We start from the raw sequence: 21,206 nt of genomic DNA on the forward strand, positions 1-21,206 counted from the left end.
GAGCAGGATCAGGCAAGCTGGGTCGGTCACTAGCAGGCACGTCAGGAAAAGAGCAGTAGGTAGCAGAGTATCCAGGTTCAGGCTGGATTTGGTAATGGCAGGCAGACAGACAGAGGGATCAAGCAGAGATGTGGTCAAAGAGCAAGCCAGGGGATCAGCTCGGGTAGAGTACAAGCATGGTCAGACTGATCAGAACGGCAACAGGAGATTAAAGTGTAAAGCCTACTCTAAAACTAAAATCCCTGTATCTATATATCTCCACAATCTAACACTAATCTATCTAGCCCTGTAAAGAAATCAGTATACAGTACATACTTTTTTTGAAGCCGATCCGGTCTCCAGCGGCGGAAGCTCTGCAGAGGACACAGCCGACAATGATTGTGAAATGAATGGGGAGTGACGTCACCCATAGACTTACTATGGGACTTCCATTGTTGGTTGTGTCCTCTGAACCTGCCTCCACAGCTCAGCGTGGGATTGGGTCAGACCAGCTTCAAAACAGGTAAGTATACTGATTTCTTCTTTACAGGGCTAGATAGGTTAGTGTTAGATTGAGGAGGTCTGTAGATGCAGAGATTTTAGTGTTAGGATGGACTTCTACTTTAAACACAAGGAACAGGTATCAGAACGCTGTAGACAACAAGGCAAGGTCCTTGAGCGGCAGAGGTGTCTATATAGCCCCCTTGGTGCCACTTTAGTGGTGGGCGAGCGCATGAAGGTCAGGCTAACGGGAATTCTCTGTCCATGGGTTTGGCTAATAGGCTTTCTCTGTCTGTGGATTTGGGTAACAGAAATTCTCCATCTGCACATAACTACATGTCTTTGTACTCCTCACATGGTTGCCGCCACACACGCTTGACACCATCTGAACCAAATAAGTTTATCTTGGTCTCATCAGACCACAGGACATGGTTCCAGTAATCCATGTCCTTAGTCTGCTTGTCTTCAGCAAACTGTTTGGGGCTTTCTTGTGCATCATCATTAGAAGAGGCTTCCTTCTGGGATTACAGCCATGCAGACAATTTGATGCAGTGTGTGGCGTATGGTGTGAGCACTGACAGGCGGACCCCCCCCCCCCCCCCCCCACCCTTCAACCTCTGCAGCAATGCTGGCAGCACTCATACGTCTATTTCCCAGGGACAAACCCTGGATATGACGCTGACCATGTGCACTCAAATTCTTTGGTTGACTATGGGGAGGCCTGTTCTGAGTGGAACCTGTCCTGTTAAACCGCTGTATGGTCTTGGCCACCGTGCTGCAGATCAGTTTCAGGGTCTTGGCAATCTTCTTATAGACTAGGCCATCTTTATGTAGAGCAACAATTCTTTTTTTTCAGATCCTCAGAGAGTTCTTTGCCATAAGGTGCTGCCATGTTGAACTTCCAATGACCAGATTGAGAGAGCGAGAGTGATAACACCAAATGTAACACACCTTTTTTTAGACATTAATGGCTTTGTGTTGAGTTATTTTGAGGGGACAGCAAATTTACACTGTTATACAAGCTGTACACTCACTACAGTGTAGCATAGTGTAATTTCTTGAGTTTTGTCACATTGCAATCGACAACTTGGTGCGTAGGTGCCCTTTATGTGTGCATTTACATCAGGGCTTGACAAATTTTCCTGAAATCTAGGAGCCAGCTAAAAAAGTTAGGAGCCAGTTTTTTTTTTAAACTAACAACCAAGCTTTATTTAATAAAACGGATACTAAATTTACACATAAATACGACTAGAACCCCACTCTCCTCTAGCGCAATTGGATGAAAACAGACTGTCTGTCTCTTTCCATCCAATGCCATCTGATCCAATCCACGGGATGGATAGAAAATAGAACCACCATCCGTCTGCTTTTGGCGGACAGGATCAGATGGCGGCAGATTACTGCTCCATAGAGGAGAATGAAGGGTCCGATCAGGTCTGCCTGAAAAACTGACAGGCGGACCTGATCAGACAGCCCGTGTGAAAGGGGCCTTCGGCTGTGGCATGGCGATGAGGAAAAAAAAAAAAAAAAGATTATATTATATATATATATATATATATATATATATAAAATGTTTTGTTATAATAATAATTGGAAAAAATATATATATTTTTTTAATAATTAAAAAAAGAAAAAAATATTATTTAGTTTTTACATTAAAAAAATAAATTAAATTAATAATAAATAACCACACTCCCTGTCAAAGGTAACTAACTGGACAGGGAGATGGTAATGCATTGTGAACAAACAGTGGAAACAGTAATTACAACAGTCATTACTCCCGGCCACCACAAGAGGGCGCCAGTTCCCCATTGGAAGCCTCATCTCAAGTAGGCCGAAAAGCCGGGGCCTCAATTTTCGTACGGCCCGGAAGTCCGTGCACTCCGTGCGCGGAAGTCCGTACAAAAATGACAGGACACCCTCTGCAGGGCACCCCAGGCGCCAGGTCGCTAATTCTAGTCGCAAATGCGACCTGGCGCCCGGGTTTTGTCGAGGCCTGATTTACATTCAGGTGTGGGGGGGGGCTCAAAAATTTTTGTTGTAAAATTTTAGGTTCCTATGTTATACTGTATGTGCCTGGGCATATTTCTTCTCTCCTGGCACGTACTAATTTAAAGATAACATTCCCAATTCAAACTGCAGCTACTGAAGTTTACTAAGCTGTCAAAAAAAAGACAATGTGATAGTTGTTTCTGTTTGCTAGGTGGAAAAAAAAAACTCCTAAAGGGTTAACCACTGCTAAAGGAATATGGCCACTGCAGGTTCCCACATCAGAACATCGTGATTGCACCCAGGGCCATCTTTAATATTGATTGGACCCTGGGCAAATATTTTCTTGGGCCCTCCAAAATCCATCTATTACCTATTTGCAGGCAGTGGGGGCTCAAGGGGCAGCTGCTTTGGGCCCCACAACAATGACTGGGCCCGGGGCAGTTGACCCTTTTGCCCTGTGTTAAAGACGGCCCTGATTTTCCACCAGATGGCTAATGAACCTAACCCTGCCATACAGAAAGCAGGACACAGTTATCGCTGGATCAACTGAGGGTAAAAGATTTTGTATATAGTTGCGTTTTCTTTTTTTGTTTTTTATTGGTCCAGATGGACTTGTGTCTTTCTTCAACCTAACTATGAAAAGTTATTTGCTCAGGACAAAAAAAAATAAAAAATTTAGGAAACAGTATCAAACAATGATAAAATGCTGCAATGTACATCGATCACCCAGAGCAGTCATCTCCATGTGTTTTTTTAGTACAAGTGGAGTTACCCCCTAAAGCCTCGTACACACGTACCGATCGCCGGCCGAACAATCGGCCTTCTTTTGTCCAGGGCTGTCGTGTCTGTTGAAAACTGCAAAAGACTGCACACGAATTTTGTCGGCCAACAACAGCCGACTGCAGAAGTGATGTCATGTGATGGTTAACTTTTAAGTATTACCTTGGGGAGATGCAGACTAGAATACTACAATCACTGAGCAGCAAATGAGATCACCTGTGATGTAATTTAGTTATCTTCCAAACCTGGCCTGTTGGTGGGTCCCGAGGACCGGAGTTGAGAACCACTGCTCCAGAGGAATAGGGTTTCCATCTATCTGGATTTCACAGACAGGATCGGATTGGATAGCAGCGGGTGTCAGAGGACATGTCTCCGCTGACATCCCCCGCTCCATAGGAGTGCATGGAGCATCCGATCAGGACCTGATCAGAAAGCCTGTGTCTAAGGCGCCCTACTCATGTATTCTAGACCCCTTCCGCAGGGCCATCAATGCACCTGCTGGGCAAGCCGGATCTCAGAGGCAGGAACACAACTGTTGTATCCATGCTGGGAATACTTTAAAGGCCACCCGCTGATAGTAGGGCTCCCGGGAAATGCAAACACCCACTGATGACAGGGCCCACTCTCCAGGCATCGAACCTAGGCAAGTGTGTGCCATAACACCACCCCACTGATAGCTGGGGAAACGGTGATAACTCCTGTTGCAGGATGAAAGTCTCCTGGATGCCGCAAAAGACTTCTTGTATCAGCTGTTACATAGTGAGGTTGAAAAAAAGACACATGTCCATCCAGTTCAACCTATGATGTATGTGTGTGTTTGCTGTTAACCGTACATTGAATACCCCTGTATGTTGTACATTGTATACCCCTGTATGTTGTGGTCTTTAACTAGTTTCGGACCGCCCCGCTGCCAATTTACTGCGGCAGGCTGGCCCTTCTGCGCGAACCGACAAAGGTCTACGTCGGTCGCATGCCTGCAGCTAACGGGGTGAGCGTGTGCCGCCAGTGGCGCACTCTTGCCCCCACTCGTAAGCAGGGACTCCAATGCACGGAGCAGGCGGCTTCGATTGCCACCTGACATCCGCGATCGTTCCCCGCTGAGAGAAGAAGAATGGTCAGCTGTTGTAAACACAGGTGACCGTTCTTCTCTCTGGAATGATCACAGAGCTCATGTGATCCTTCTATATAGGATCACATGTCTCTATGGTCATTTTACAAGCCCCGCCCCCATACAGTTAGAATCACTCACCTAGGCACACATTTAACCTCTTGATCACCCACAGGGTTAACCCCTTCCCTGCCAGTGTCATTATTACAGTAACAGTGCATATTTTTAGCACTGATTACTGTAGTAATGTCACTGGTCGCCTCAAAAGTGTCAAAAATGTCAGTTAGGGGTCCGATCTGTCCGCCGCAATGTCGCAGTCCCGCTAAAAATCGCAGATCGCCGCCATTACTAGTACAAAAATAAAAAAAAAAAACAATAAAAATTACATAAATCTTTGCCGTAGTTAGTAGACGCAATAACTTTTGCGCAAACCAATCAAAATCCGCTTATTGCAATTTTTTTTTTTTACCAAAAATATGTAGCAGAATACAAATTGGCCTAAAATGTTGAAAAAATTTTGTTTTTTTACATTTGGGGGGGGGGGGGGGGGGGGGGGATGGTATATAGCAGAAAGTGAAAACTATTGATTTGTTTTTTTTCAGAATTGTCGCTCTTTTGTTGTTTATAGCGCAAAATATAAAAATCGCACAGGTGATCAAATACCACCAAAAGAAAGCTCTATTTGTGAGGAAAAAAAGGACATCAATTTTATTTGGGTACAGCGTTGCACGATCGCGCAATTGTCCGTTAAGTTAATGCTGTGCCAAATCGCAAAAAATGGCCTGGTCATTAAGGGGGCAAAACCTTACGGTCCAGAACTGGTTAAGGTGCCCATTTAATAGTTTTATGAAGCTATCGATGCTCCCTGCTGATACGACTGCTTGTGGAAGAGAATTCCACATCCTTACTGCTCTGACAGTAAAGAACCCTTTACGCAGTTTAAGGTTAAACCGCCTTTCCTCTAGTTTTAGTGAGTGGCCACGTGTCTTATTGTATTCCCTTTCTCTAAAAAGTTTGTTCCTTATGCTAGGGTCGCCAGTACAATATTTGTACATTGATATCATATCCCCCCTCAATCATCTCTTCTCCAGAGAGAATAGGTTCAGTGCTTGTAGTCTTTCCTCATAGCTGATGTCCTCCACTCCCCTAATTATTTTTGTTGCCCTTCTCTGGACTCTCTCCAATTCCAGCACATCCTTCCTGAGGACCGGTGCCCAGAACTGGACAGCATACTCCAGATGTGACCGGACCAGAGTCTTGTAGAGAGGGAGAATAATCTCTTTATTTCTGGAGTGAATCCCCTTTTTTTATACATGCCAGTATTCTGCTGGCTTTGCTTGCAGCAGCTTGGCATTGCATGCCATTCCAAAACCTGTTGTCCACTAGGACCCCCAGGTCCTTTTCCATCCTAGATTCACCCAGAGGTTCCCCCCCCCAGCGAGTAACTTGGGTTTGTGTTTCTGACACCCAAGTGCATTACTTTACATTTCTCAACATTAAACCTCATCTGCCATGTAGTTGCCCACCCCATTATTTTGTTCATGTCTGCTTGTAAGGTTTCCACATCCTGCATACAAGATATTGGCATGCTTAGTTTAGTATCATCCGCAAATACAGAGATTGTGCTGGATATCCCCTCCTCTAGGTCTTTTTTGAATAAATTAAACAGGATTGGTCCCAGGACAGAACCCTGGGGGACCCCATTTTCCACACTCGCCCATTTATCAGCATCCTCTGGACCAGTTCTCTATCCAGGTCCTATGAGGAAGAGAAAAAAAAAGGAACACAGCCCTTTTCTCTGCCACAAAGTTCATGGAAGCGGGGTCCTATAGGGTAGGAGAAAGGGCAGAGCTAGCCGGACGTATGCTGCCATGGAGTCCAGCAGAAAATATGGCCAACATTTCCTACGGCTTGGCAAATATGTGCCACTTTCGTCCAACAATTTTTTGAAAATAGACGTTTAAGGATATGTGAAAGGTTACACCACAACAATGACTCAGCCAATGAAAGGTTTTTATTTTTCTACTGCTATCGATGGCCAACACGGTACAACACTTCATCCATGTCTTTGGTGATCTCTGATCTCCTTATGAAGTGTTTCCTACATGATGAAGATCAGCCATGGAGTATATCTGAGGTGTATATCAGGGTGTGCTTCTTCCCCACATGAGAGCTGTGATGTCCAGCAACATTCATATAGAAGACATTTCCCGCACTCAAGGCACTAATACACCTCGAGGGTTGTGTGGGATCCCTGATGTACAGGAAGACAGGACTTCAGTGAGTAACATTTCCCTCACTCAGGACAGGAATACGGCTTCTCTCTCATGTGAGAGCTCTGATGTACAGGAAGACAGGACTTCAGTGAGGAACAATTCCCTCACTCAGTGGCTTCTCCCCCGTGTGTGATCTCTGATGTCTGTAAAGATTGGATGTCTTTGAAAAGCATTTCCCACACTCAGGACAGGAATATGGTTTTTCCCCCGTGTGAGTCCTTTGATGCGAGACAAGCCATGATTTTTGTACAAAACATTTCCCGCACTCAGAACAGGCATACGGCTTTTCCCCTGTGTGAAATCTCTGATGTGTGACAAGTTGTGATTTTTGTACAAAACTTTTCCCGCACTCAGAACAGGAATAAGGCTTTTCGCCCGTGTGCAAGCTCTGATGTCTGTAAAGATGGGACTTCTGTGAAAAACATTTCCCGCACTCGGAACAGGAATACGGCTTCTCATCCGTGTGAGATCTCTGATGTTTGTAGAGGCGGGACTTCAGTGAAAAACATTTCCCGCACTCAGGACAGGAATATGGCCTTTCTCCTGTGTGAGACCTTTGATGTTGGACGAGCCATGATTTTTGTACAAAACATTTCCCACACTCGGAACAGGAATTTAGCTTTTCCCCTGTGTGTAATCTCTGATGTGTGACAAGTTCTGATTTTTGTATAAAACTTTTCCCACACTCAGGACAGGAATATGGCTTCTCCCCCGTGTGCAAGCTCTGGTGTCTGTAAAGATGGGACTTCTGTGAAAAACTTTTCTCGCACTTGGAACAGGAATACGGCTTCTCATCCGTGTGAGATCTCTGATGTTTGTAGAGACGGGACTTCAGTGAAAAACATTTCCCGCACTCAGGACAGGAAAATGGCTTTTCTCCCGTGTGAGACCTTTGATGTTGGACAAGCACTGATTTTTTTACAAAACATTTCCCGCACTCGGAACAGGAATACGGTTTTTCCCCCGTGTGATACATCTGATGTGTGACAAGTTCTGATTTTTGTAAAAAACACTTTCCACATTCAGGGCAGGAATGAGGCTTCTCCCCCGTGTGCAGTCTCTGATGTCTGTAAAGGTTGGACTTCTGTGAAAAACATTTCCCGCACTCTGGACATGTATGTGGCTTCTCACATGTGTGAGATCTTTGATGCTCATTAAGAGCAGATTTAAATTTGAAACACTTCCCGCACTCAGTACAGTAAAACCTCTTATCTGTTGGAAGGACGGCGCCGTCCCTCACAGTCTGAGGTTCCTCAGGATAAGAGGAATACGATGGTCCATCTACACTGTGTGATGCCGGATGGACATTTGAGGTAGCTGGGTTTTCTCCTGGACTATACTGTGTGATGTCCTCATCTTCTACTTTACAGTCTGGAGACAAAGTGAGACAATCCTCTGAGGTTTTCCTCATCTCCCGTCCATCTACTAAAATAGAAATAGAAAGATTATTACTAGACATCAGCAGATTGGTTCCCCTAAACCAGGACTCCGCCCACATCAGACAGCTTTGCCTCTGAGGATCTTACAATTCCACCCTCAAGGTAAATAATAAATGGGTCCTCTGATCTCCTACCAGTTCATCTCTATATTCATGGACCTTAGTCAGAGAGTGAGGAAACAAAGAGAACTGTCTTTTATAGGAGTGACAGTGATGAGGGGATTATAGGATGAGTGTCCCCTCCCCCTCTATCACTCATTGCCATCTTCCCAACACAAGAAGTCCTGCACTTCTTTATTTAGTCCATGATTTAGTCATGAATAACAGCGGGGCTGAGCCCCACCAGAGGTCAGAGAGTGAGGATGAGTGGAGAACAAACAAGATGAAGACTGGACTGATCCTGAAGACCACCATCATTGGGTTATTGACTCCTCCCCCTCATTATCACTTTCTGTTTAAGGCTCAGTTCACACTTATGCGATGCGGGAAGGCTGCGAATTTGCAGCCTGTTCCCGCATCGCAAACGCACCCCCGGCAGTTCACACTGCCACATGCGATACGCTGGGGGTGTCAATGAAATCTTAACGACACCCCCAGTTTGATCGCATATCGCAGTGCGATCTTGCAGTTCACACAGGATCGGATCGCACAAGGGTGAACCGCTGTGCGATCTGATCCTGATGCGGCTGCAAAAAAGGGTCCTGTGCGTCTTTGCTGCGGGTGCGGTGTGAATTTAACCATACAAAGTGTATGGCTAAACTTGCACCGCACAGCCGATCACATGTAATGAAGGAGCAGGCGCCTGCGTGTATTGCATGCACTATTTCCATCCCGATCTCTAGTTGAGATCGATGACGCATGCCCATTACACTCTGTTTGCGTTCCACACAAACAGAATGTATTCCGTGTCGGTGGAACGCATCGGCCGCCCACGCTTCCGCCGGTTCACTTCCGGTCGGGGGCGTGTGCGGCTGCTGCACTCCAGGGAACCTCACTGGCAATCAGCTGAGCAAGCGGCGTCATTCAGCTGATGATCGTTTCAGCTGATGGCGCTGCCATTTAAGCCCTGCCTGTCCGGCATGAGAGCTGCTTGCTCCCTCGCCGGACACGCAGGATTTTTCATGCTTCAACACCCATTGGGGATATTTGAACTGCTTCGGTTCCAGGTAAGCAATCCAGCCTGCCCTTCAACATTACTCTACCCAGCTCTATCCATGATGATAGCCCCCAGTTATCTGTAGAGACAATTTAATACCTTTACAAACTAGACACTCTGCTCCATTTTGATAATGTGACAGACTCTTTGACTATATGGGATTCATTCCATTTGTCTGATATTAGAGTCTAGCACTCACTCCCTTATATTATACTTTATATATACCCTTCGACACTGGCGGCTGTCTGATCCCATGGATGTTTTTTGAGCTATTTTTGGGTACTTTTTGTTATGTGCTTCTTTGTTTCCTGTATATATTTTTTGATTAACTGCTCGAATTTTTGTTCAGCAGAACTGCTGTGAATAGGTTTCAGCTGCTCCCACCTAGCCTCTGATTGAGACTGGTTAGCGGACAGTTGCTGACCACTTGGATCCAGGAGTTCATTCAAGATCCCTAGACTCTCTAGGATAACCAGATGGCACCCCCAGTGGATAACGTTGGCATGCATACCCTTTGCCTTTAACCCTTAGGCAGGCTATCCATACTTCCCACTCTAGTGAACTATGTAAGTAGATCATATATGTGAATTCTTAATACATTGTATGTTTTTTGTAATATGTGAAAATTAATTATTATATGTCAACTGCCTACAGACCACCCTCCAAGGGCACCCCTGAGGAAGGAGTTAACCCACACTCCGAAACGCGTCGGGTCAAACCCGGAGGCTTAGTGGTCCAAGTTGCACTGGTTTATGTGGAGTATTTTATTGCTTGCCCATTCTTTTATCTTTTTGCACAAGTTAATAAAGTTTGTTTTATTTTACCTATTTCATTTGTTGTGTAACTTTGGTGCCTTTAAAGTCCCACCCCAGGGGAACCTTTTTTGGTTGTGATTTCCATTTTTGGGGATGTGGCACCTTGGGGACTATACAGCATGAGCAAAAATTTCTTATAGTGTAGGGGTCAGGAGTATGTAAAGTACAGGATAGAGTATATAGTTCAGGGTCCGGAGTAAGGATTGACTGTTTATCGGTGGGGCAGATTATCAGGGGCTGATATTCACTTTTTTTGAAGTATCAATATCGGTCACAAACTTGCCAATATGGCCAAAATTGCTTCAAAGGGTTGTACCGGAGTGATGCCTGGAGCTAGAGGATTCACCCCGATACCGTTGTTTCGAGCCGATGGTTGGCTTTCTTGTAATAACAACCAATGCAGCTAATCAGCTGCTCGGCTGTTATTACGACCAGTGGGAGGGGATATCCCCCACCTCCCCACACATTCCGCTGCTCTGCCTGGGTCTCTCGTTCCACCGGGAGGCCTAAGCAATCAGCCGGCACACAAGCCAGCTGGCCAAAGGCACGAAGAAAGCCGGAATCGGCTCTGATGGGGTCCCTGATGTAGTAACCCAGAAGTGAGGTCATGACATCACTTTCGGTTACTGGAGCCTTAAAGGCTCCAGATTTAAAAAAAAAAAAAAAAAAAAGTCAGTCGTCAAAACAGCCAAACTTGGCGTTTTGAATGCTTTTAAGTGCAGAGGAGGGGTTTGGGGTGGGTCTTACAGACCCCAGATCCCTCCATAAAGAGTCACTGCCTTTTACTGTCACAAGGGATGTTTACATTCTTTGTGACAGCAATAAAAAAGTGATAAAAAAAAATATATATTAAAAAAAAAGGTGTAAAAATAAAAACTTAAAATCTACAGACTAGCAGCACCTAATATTGGCTATCAGCCTGAAGGGTGGCTGGAAAATCGGTATCGGCCATGAAAAAACTACATCGGTCGATCTCTAGTTAGGAGTATGTAAAGTACAGCACAGAAAATATAGTGCAGGGGTCGAAATATATAATGTACAACATAGAATATATAGTGCAGGGGTTAGGAGTGTATAATGTAAAACACGGAGTATATAGTCTAGGGGGTCAGGGTATGTAATGTACAACAATATAAAAGAGTACATGGTGCATTGGTCTTGACAATGTAATGTGCAATATAAATGCTATAGTGTAATGACAATATATACAGTATCTCACAAAAGTGAGTACACCCCTCACATTTTTGTAAAATATTTTATTCTATCTTTTCATGTGACAACACTGAAGAAATTACACTTTGCTACAATGTAAAGTAGTGAGTGTACAGCTTGTATAACAGTGTAAATTTTCTGTCCCCTCAAAATAACTCAACACACAGCCATTAATGTCTAAACTGCTGGCAACAAAAGTGAGTACACCCCTAAGTGAAAATGTCCAAATTGGTCCCAATTAGCCATTTTCCCTCCCTGGTGTCACATGACTCGTTAGTGTTACAAGGTCTCAGGTGTGAATGTGGAGCAGGTGTGTTAAATTTGGTGTTATCACTCTCACTCTCTCATACTGGTGACTGGAAGTTCAACATGGCACCTCATGGCAAAGAAGTCTCTGAGGATCTGAAAAAAGGAATTGTTGCTCTACATAAAGATGGCCTAGGCTATAAGAAGATTGCCAAGACCCTGAAACTGATCTCCAGCACGGTGGCCAAGACCATACAGCAGTTTAACAGGTCAGGTTCCACTCAGAACAGGCCTCGCCATGGTCGACCAAAAAAGTTGAGTGCATGTGCTCAGCGTCCTATCAAGAGGTTGTCTTTGGGAAATAGACGTATGAGTGCTGCCATTATTGCTGCAGAGGTTGAAGGGGTGGGGGGGGGGGTCAGCCTGTTAGTGCTCAGACCATACACCGCACACTGCATCAAATTGGTCTGCATGGCTGTCGTCCCAGAAGGAAGCCTCTTCCAAAGATGATGCACAAGAAAGCCGCAAACAGTTTGCTGAAGACAAGCAAACTAAGAACATGGAACCAAGTCCTGTGATCTGGTGAGACCAAGATAAACTTATTTGGTTCAGATGGTGTCAAGCATGTGTGGTGGCAACCAGGAGAGGAATAAAAAGACAAGTGTGTCTTGCCTACAGTCAAGCATGGTGGTGGGAGTGTCATGGTCTGGGGCTGCATGAGTGCTGCCGGCACTGGGAAGCTACAGTTCATTGAGGGAACCATCAATGCCAACATGTACTGTGACATACTGAAGCAGAGCATGATCCCCTCTCTTCGGAGACTGGGCCGCAGGGCAGTATTCCAACATGATAACGACCCCAAACACACCTCCAAGAAGACCAATGCCTTGCTAAAGAAGCTGAGGGTAAAGGTAATGGACTGGCCAAGCATGTCTCCAGACCTAAACCCTATTGAGCATCTGTGGGGCATCCTCAAATGGAAGGTGGAGGAGCGCAAGGTCTCTACCATCCACCAGCTCTGTGATGTTGTCATGGAGGAGTGGAAGAGGACTCCAGTGGCACCCTGTGAAGCTCTGGTGAACTCCATTACCAAGAGGGTTAAAGCAGTGCTGGAATATAATGGCGGCCACACACAATTTTGACACTTTGGGCCCGATTTGGTCATTTTCACTTAGGGGTGTACTCACTTTTGTTGCCAGCGGTTTAGACTTTAATGGCTGTGTGTTGAGTTATTTTGAGGGGACAGCAAATTTACACTGTTATACAAGCTGTACACTAACTACTTTACATTGTAGCAAAGTGTCATTTCTTCAGTGTTGTCACATGAAAAGATAGAATAACGGAATTTTTGTAAAATCTTACCGTAAAATTCCTTTCTCTGAGTCCTCCGACAGTCGCCGCCCCTTCCCAAGTCTTCACCAATGGGTATGGACCTTTGCTCCGCAGGAGTAGCTAGGCAACAAGAATTGTTAATACAAAAGCTTTTAACATAGACACACCCCTAGGGGCTGTCCCCTCAGTCAATACCTCCCTGCACTAGCAGCATAGCAGTAAGAGTACACAAAAACCCCAAAAGAGGGGCGGGGGGCGGCGACTGTCGGAGGACTCAGAGAAAGGAATTTTACGGTAAGATTTTATAAAAATTCAGTTTTCTCTTACGTCCTCCGACAGTCGCCGCCCCTTCCCAAGTCTTCACCAATGGGACGTCCCAAAGCAGTGTAGACCTGAGGGGGTCGGAGACGCAACCGTAGAAAAGGCAACGCAGTACCCACATCAGAGAAAGGAACCTTACCATAGTAAGAGAACCATCTGGGCAACAGGAAAACGTGCTCAACAGGAGCAACAACCCAGGAAAAACAAGTAACCCAGGGGTAAAACACCCCAATAACCAAGGGCCCAAAAAAACCAAGGGTCCCTAGAAAACTGCCGCACTGAGAACCTTACGGCCAAAGGAGGCATCAGCCGATGCCTGAACATCCACCTTATAGAATTTTGAGAAGGTGTGAACGGACGATCAAGTCGCCGCCTTACACACCTGGGCCACAGAAGCCTGATGACGGTAAGCCCAAGACGTACTCAGAGATCTGGTAGAGTGCGCCTTCACAGGGAAAGGAGGAACCTTCCCCTTCAAGGCATAGGCTTGCTCAATGGTCTGTCTGATCCACTTGGCGATGATCGCAGCCGACGCCGCCATGCCCTTCCGAGGTCCCTCAGGAAGGACAAAGAGGGAATCCGACTTGTGAAAAGATTTAGTGGACGACAGGTAAACCCTGATCGCCCGGACAACATCCAAGGAATGTAAGGCAACCTCCTTCGGATGCCTAGGCTTCGGGCAGAGCGAAGGCAAGACAATGTCTTCATTAAGGTGAAACTCCGAGATCCTTTTTGGAAGAAAGGACGGGTTAGGTCGCAAGACCATTTTATCCTTGTGAACCACTAGGTAGGGAGAGTTGCAGGACAAAGCCGCCAGCTCCGACACCCTGCGAGCCGAAGTGATTGCCACCAAAAAGGCAACCTTCTTGGACAACAGAGACAACGAGATCTCCCTGATCTTCTCAAAGGGAGCCTGTTGTAACATGGACAGAACCAAGTTCAAGTCCCATGGAGGCAAAGGTTCCCTCCTAGGAGGGGCCAAATGTCGCACCCCCTGAACAAAAGGTGCTAACCAATGAATTAGACGCCACAGGGCATTGAAAAAGGACGGCCAGCGCAGAAATCTGATCCTTAATCGTGGCCAACGCCAAACGCTGGTCCACTCCAGTTTGGAGGAAAGCCAACACTCTCAACACCGAGTATGAGCGAGGGGAATACCCCCTGGACTCACACCAGGCAAAGTACGCTTTCCAAGTATGGTAGTAAATTTTTCCCGAAGAGGCTTTTCTAGCCTTGATCAAAGTGGGAATGACCTCAGGGGAGAGACCCCTATCCTTCAGGACCTGGCTCTCAACAGCCAGGCCGTTAAAGCCAGCGACTGTAAAGCAGGATGGAATATCGGCCCTGGAGACAGAAGGTCTTCTCAAAGCGGCAGACGCCACGGAGCATCGACTGCCAGATTTACGAGGTCTGCGTACCAAGACCGGCGAGGCCAGTCCGGTGCCACCAGAATCACCGTGTGCGGTTCCGAGGCTAACCTGCGAAGGAGCCTGGACAGCAGCTGAATCAGTGGAAAGGCATACATCAGACGATACTGATGCCAGGGCGCCACCAACGCGTCTGAGGCGTCTGCCTGAGGATCGCGCGTCCTTGCCACGAACCTTTCCACCTTGTTGTTTAGACGAGACGCGAACAGGTCCACATCTGGGGAACCCCACTTTGAGCACAACATCTGGAAGACATCTGGGTGAAGGGACCATTCCCCCTGGTCCAGGGTCTGGCGACTCAGATAGTCCGCCTGCCAGTTCTCCACCCCCGGTATGTGAACTGCCGTTATCGCGGGACGTGCGTCTCGGCCCAAGACAGAATGTCGGCCACTTCCCGAGCCGCCCGGGCACTCCTGGTGCCCCCTTGATGGTTGACATAGGCCACCGCGGTGGCATTGTCCGTCTGAACCCGAACTGGACGGCCCCGAAGCCGGTCCGTCCATCGCAAAAGGCAAAGCTTTATCGCCTTCTATTCCAGAATGTTGATCGGAAGGGAGGACTCCTCCTCCGACCAAGTTCCCTGGGCGGACAAAACGCCCAGAACACCACCCCAGCCCGACAGGCTGGCATCCGTGGTGATCACTGTCCACAACAATGGACGAAAAGACTTGCCCCCCGACACCGCCGGGGACTGGAGCCACCACAGAAGATCCCTTCTGGTGCTGTGGCTCAGCGAGATCCGCTGATCCAGGGATTGCGGCCGCCCGCCCCACTCAGCAAGAATCTCCGCTTGGAGACCCCGCGTGTGAAACTGGGCAAAGGGGATCGCCTCGAAAGCCGAGACCATTAAACCTAGACTTCTCATGCATGCCCGGAGAGACGAGTGCCGGTTGACCCTGAGGGACCTGACCTCGTCCTGAAGAGGACCGAAGCTTGTCTTCCGGCAGGAAGACCTTCGCTTGGACAGAGTCCAGAATCATTCCCAGGTAGGGAAGACGAACCGAAGGACACAGAGTCGACTTCGGAATGTTTATAGTCCAACCAAACTCCTGCAGAGTCCGCATCGTGGTGGACAGGTCGGTCACCAGGCTCTGACTGTCGTTTGACCGTATCAGGATATCGTCCAGATACCCCAAGACAGCAATGCCCTGTGCTCGCAACAGGGCCAGAACCGGCGCCAGCACCTTGGTAAAAACCCGCGGAGCCGAAGCGAGACCGAAAGGTAACGCCACGAATTGGTAGTGATCCTCCGCAATGGCGAATCAAAGGTACCTCTGGTGACCCTCGAAAATGGGGATGTGTAGGTACGCATCCTTCAGATCGATGGAGGCCATGAATTCCCCCGGACTCAGGGCAGCCACCACTGAGCGCAGGGATTCCATGCGGAACTCGCGAACCCGCACAAAGCGGTTCAGAGCTTTCAAGTCCAGAATCGGACGCACCTTGCCCTCCTTTCTGGGCACAGTGAACAGATTGGAGTAAAACCCCCGAAATCTGTCCCGATGAGGCACCGGAACAACCACCCCTTGGGCCCGCAGGTCCCGCACCGCCCGGTGCAGATCCTGCAAGCGCTCCGGAGACAGCTGAAGATTTGAGGGAAAAAATCTGCCCGCCGGCCGAGAGAGAAATTCGATCTTGTAACCAGATCGAACGATTTCCTGAACCCATCTGTCCCGAATGCGGGTCAGCCAAGGTTGTAGGAAACCGCGCAGACGTCCCCCCACCCCAGAAACGGGTGAGGGCGCCCCTTCAGGCGGAAGTGGTATGGGAAGTGGAACCGGACTGGCCGGACTTCTGCTTCCCTGCCTACGGCTTCTTCTGGGAGCCTTGGCCTTTGAAGGGCTTGCCCTAAAGGCACGAAAGGACCCCTGAGAGGGCCTAGACGAGGAATTCCGTTTACCACGGAAAGACTTATGCTTGTGAGACTGGGGTAGGAGAGTACTCTTGCTCCCCGTAACCCCTTTGATCAGAGTATCCAAAGCCTCGCCAAAAAGGCGAGATCCCACGTAGGGAAAATCCGCCAGCGTCTTGCGAGAAGATTGGTCGACCGACCAATTTTTCAGCCAAATCAGACAACGGTTCAGTATCGCCACGCTGGACAGGCGCGCAGCCAAGGGAGCTAAATTCAAGTCCGCATCACACAAGTACATGACACCCTGATGGATCTGGTCCACCATAGCCAAAGTGGTAGGTGAAGCTGAATCAGCCACCAAGGTGCGCCTAAGCATCTTTGTCCAATCTGCAACAGCCTGTGCCGCCATAATGGAAGCAAAAATAGGCTTCAGCATAGAACCAGCAACCATATAGGCATGACGGGCAAGAGACTCTATTCTCCTGTCCGTAGGGTCCCGGAAAACTGGGGTATCCTCAGAAGGCACCGCAGTAGCCTTGTTTAAAATGGCCACCGCGTGATCCACCTGAGGCGCCACACACCAACGCTCGTCGGTGGAGGGCGCAAACGGATAAAGCAGTTTAAACTTATTTGGCACAGTAAAGGGCTTCTTTAAATTGCGCCACTGTTCATTAACCGTATGGTGAAATTCAGCAGGGCAGGGAAAAACCTGCGCTGATTTTCGAGCTCTCTGCGTTCCAAAAGAGGACACCCTAGCAGGAGGAGTAGGCTCATCCTCTAGGTGCAAGGTATCTTTAATGGAAGCAATTAGCTCATTCATGAGTGCAAGCTCTTCAGGCGAGCCAGGGGGAGAAACATCAACCCCCTCCACCTCTGCCTCCCCCTCGGACCCCACAAGGTCCAAAGATGAGCGGGACCCCGAGAAGGGTACGCCAGCCACAGCAGCCACATCGCCCTCTGAATCAGAGGAAATGGACATCCTGGCCCTTTTTGCGGATCGTTCAGCCATCAGCATCTGCACCTGAGACACTAAGGAAGCCACTACAGCGGTCAGATCGGCCCCCTCGGGGGGTGCAGCAGCCCCCAGTCCCCCACCAGGGCGGGGGGAAACTTGCTATCCTGAGAATCCATGCCCCAGCAATGAAAAGTAAAAAAGGTACTGGCCCTTTAACACCACGGCGAGCGCAGCCCACCGCACACTACTGCATGCACCGACCCCGCAGGGATAGATAACACTGAGCAAGGAATGACAGGACAAGAAGGTAAAAACCTGGAGAGAGCACAACAGGCTGCTGCCACCGATCGCTGTTCCCAGAGAAAGAGGAAGTGATGCAATAACAGGCTGACTGATATAGCCTATGAGGCTCCGCAAACATGGCCGCCCGGCTGAGGGATGAGGCTACAGGAAAATGGCGCCGCCATGTGCTCGGACGAGCACGGCCTGCCAAAATGGCGGCGAATGGCGCCAAAACACGGCGCTGTACAGGGACAGGGCCGGTCACAGCATTCCAGCAAAGAAATGGCGGATCGCCGCAGCGGCCGCCGCACAACACATGTCTGCACCCAAATCTGCACCCAGAGCATAACTCACAGCAGAGCAGGATGGCCCCCCCTCGCAGCCCACAGGCAGCGCAGCCATACAGGGATCTGACAGGGAGCCCGCATTTTCACAGACACAGGGGGAACTACACAGCCACAGACTGACACCCACACAGAAGGTCCCCACACAGAAGGTGCTTACCGTACCAGATGGCGTGGGGAGCCGTCTCCAGCGACAAACCGCTATCAAGGCAGACAGGGAGTGCCGCAGCCAGGACGCTTGTTGACCGCAGCCACAGACCGCAGAATGGCGTCCAGTGAGGTAGCCACCTCACAGGCAGCATCCCTGCAGCGAACAGGGATGGGTCGTTCAATGTGCCAAGGCAAACCTAAGCTGAACGCTCGATGGCAGGCTGGGGATCCATCTGGCACTCAGCCCTGAGAGCCAGGGCGGCCAGTCCGAGACCCAGCCCCGCATGAACATCTTCATCCGAAGATCCCTAAACTAAAGCTGACAAAATAACATCTAGCAGAGAAAAGAAAAAACACTTGAAATAAAATCAAAAAAGGGTAGAAGGCTGAGACTAAAGCCCCAGCACAGGAAAGCCTGCTACTCCTAAGCTAGGCAAGATCAAACTGAGTTGGGAATGCTGGTGCAGGGAGGTATTGACTGAGGGGACAGCCCCTAGGGGTGTGTCTATGTTAAAAGCTTTTGTATTAACAATTCTTGTTGCCTAGCTACTCCTGCGGAGCAAAGGTCAATACCCATTGGTGAAGACTTGGGAAGGGGCGGCGACTGTCGGAGGACGTAAGAGAAAATATATTTACAAAAATGTGAGGGGTGTACTCACTTTTGTGAGATACTGTTTACCCTTTTAGACCCCCCTATAGAACTCCTGCCAGGAAAGAAAGGCAACCTTTACCATCTTACTATCTCACTGGCCAAATACACATTTCCAAGATACCAAGTGGAATGAAGAAGGACAGATCTTCACCCCTTGGTAGGCACTCATTCTTAGAGGAGGTCTGATTGCATAGTTTGTGCATCTACTAACATCCAAGTTGTGATTTTTGTACAGAACATGAACTCAGGTCAGGAATGTGTTTACGCCCCCATCCACATCCTGACATTTTGGTAAAGACGAAACATGTTGGGGATGTGGATGGGCAAAAAAACAGGGAGTGAGTTTACTGATTCTCTGTACATACAGCGGTCATGTGAATTATGTCATATGTGATATGATGAGTTTCATGAATTGTCTGGTGTGCCTCATTTTATATGGAATAAAATATAGACTTTTGGATTTACATACATCGGAAGTGTTTTTTTTTTTTTTCTTACACGTCATGAGTATATTATTACACTAAAAGCGGAGTTCAGAAGGACACTAAAAGCGGAGTTCAGAAGGACACTAAAAGCGGAGTTCAGTGTGTTTGTTGAGGAGAAGCAACACTGGTCTGGATGCTGTTCTAAAGCGCTTTACCTATCTGAAATATGAGAGGCGATATAATCTGATGAGTTACACTCGATAATTGGTAATTTTTGGTAATCACTGAAGGCACCATTGGTGATATATGTTTAAAGTGGAAAAAAGACACAGGAGTGGACTTTGCGTTTAGAAAATACCATGAAAGTTCCTTGGGGCTGAATGCACTGGACTCTTAGGCTTTGTTTAACCACTTTCCGCCAGCGCTATAACTGAACGACGGCTACAGAGCGGGCTTACTTTGCCGGGAGGGCGTACATGGACGTCTTCCTGTGATCGCGTGGCATGGACACAAAGGACTCAGCTGATCACAGATCCGGGTAAAGAGACAATCACAGCAGCAAATTACCACGTGATCAGCTTTGTCAAATCACAGGTGATCACAATGTAAACACAAGCCAGTTATCGGCTTTCCTTTCCTCACGCTGACAGCACGAGGAAAGGAGAAGAGAGCTGATAACCTGCTTGTGTTAAAGGGACATCTACACTGATAATCAGGGCACTGATTATCAGTGCAGTCTCAACAGTGCCCACCAGTGCTGACAATCCGTGCTCGCCAGTGCTGACAATCAGGGCCCACCAGTGCTGACAATCAGGGCCCACCAGTGCTGACAATCAGGGCCCACCAGTGCTGACAATCAGGGCCCACCCGTGCTGACATTCAGGGCCCACCCGTGCTGACATTCAGGGCCCACCCGTGCTGACATTCAGGGCCCACCCGTGCTGACATTCAGGGCCCACCCGTGCTGACAATCAGGGCCCACCCGTGCTGACAATCAGGGCCCACCCGTGCTGACAATCAGGGCCCACCAGTGCTGACATTCAGGGCCCACCAGTGCTGAAATTCAGGGCCCACCAGTGCTGATAATCAGGGCCCACCAGTGCTGATAATCAGGGCCCACCAGTGCTGATAATCAGGGCCCACCAGTGCTGACATTCAGGGCCCAACCGTGCTGACATTCAGGGCCCACCAGTGCTGACATTCAGGGCCCACCAGTGCTGACAATCAGGGCCTGCTCATCATGGTCACCTATCAGTGCTGCCTATCAGGGCGGCCTACCAGTGCCACCTATCAAAGCCCAAAGCCTATCATCCAACATCAGTGCCTGACGTCACAAATGCTCTTCTGGAAGAATGGTCAAACATTCCCATAGACACTCCTAAACCTTGTGGACATCCTTCCCAAAGGAGTTGAAGCTGTTATAGCTGCAAAGGTGGGGCCAACTCAATATTGAACCCTACGGACTAAGACTGGGATGCCATCAGGGGTGTAACAGGGGTTGCAATTGCAACCGGGCCCCATGCTCCAGGGGACCTGTGCAGCTCCCCTGTACACCTTGATAGGAGGGGGGGGGGGCGGGGGCAGCATGTAGAGAAATCACTCTCCTCCATATTGGTTCCTCTGTATGCTGCTTCCACCACTCCTCCTATCCATTTCACTTGTGTTCTGCTGTCTCTGGGCCCCTGTGTGCTCCCCCGCCCCCCCCCCCCCACTGTGCTCCCTCCCCTCTCCTGCCGGCTGCTGCAGGGGATGTGTCACAATAGAGAACCAGGAAGGGTCGGTAAATATGTAATTTACCAGCTCCTTCCTTTTCTGAATGGAGTCATAGTCAGTGAAATTGTAAAAAAAATAAAATAAAAATGATTAAAAATAAAACACCAAAAAATAAAATCTACTGACACCAGTGGGTGAACTTCCAGGATCGCAAATGTCATACTTGTGACCGGGCCCTGGCATTCTACCA

General features: G+C 48.3%; 2 protein-coding genes and 1 pseudogene across 3 annotated transcripts in view; 1 reads left to right on the forward strand and 2 right to left on the reverse strand.

Moving 5' to 3' along the window:
- Positions 1-21,206, forward strand: part of LOC309550683 (uncharacterized protein) — a 3,164,715-nt gene that overhangs the window by 1,867,430 nt on the left and 1,276,079 nt on the right. The window lies entirely within an intron of this gene.
- The window catches only part of LOC309550793, a 1,525,103-nt pseudogene that overhangs the window by 155,877 nt on the left and 1,348,020 nt on the right, over positions 1-21,206 (reverse strand). The gene's annotated exons all lie outside the window — the stretch shown is intronic.
- LOC309550794 (uncharacterized protein) overlaps positions 6,392-21,206 on the reverse strand; it is a 100,208-nt gene continuing 85,393 nt past the window's right edge. Inside the window, exon 8 of the mRNA XM_082251129.1 lies at positions 6,392-8,061. Coding sequence (XP_082107255.1) covers positions 6,722-8,061 — 1,340 coding nt within the window. The 3' untranslated portion in view covers positions 6,392-6,721. The remainder of the gene's footprint in view (positions 8,062-21,206) is intronic.

The sequence above is a fragment of the Pelophylax lessonae genome, assembly GCF_965119305.1.
Source record: "Pelophylax lessonae genome assembly, chromosome: 3".
NCBI classification, from domain to species: domain Eukaryota; kingdom Metazoa; phylum Chordata; class Amphibia; order Anura; family Ranidae; genus Pelophylax; species Pelophylax lessonae.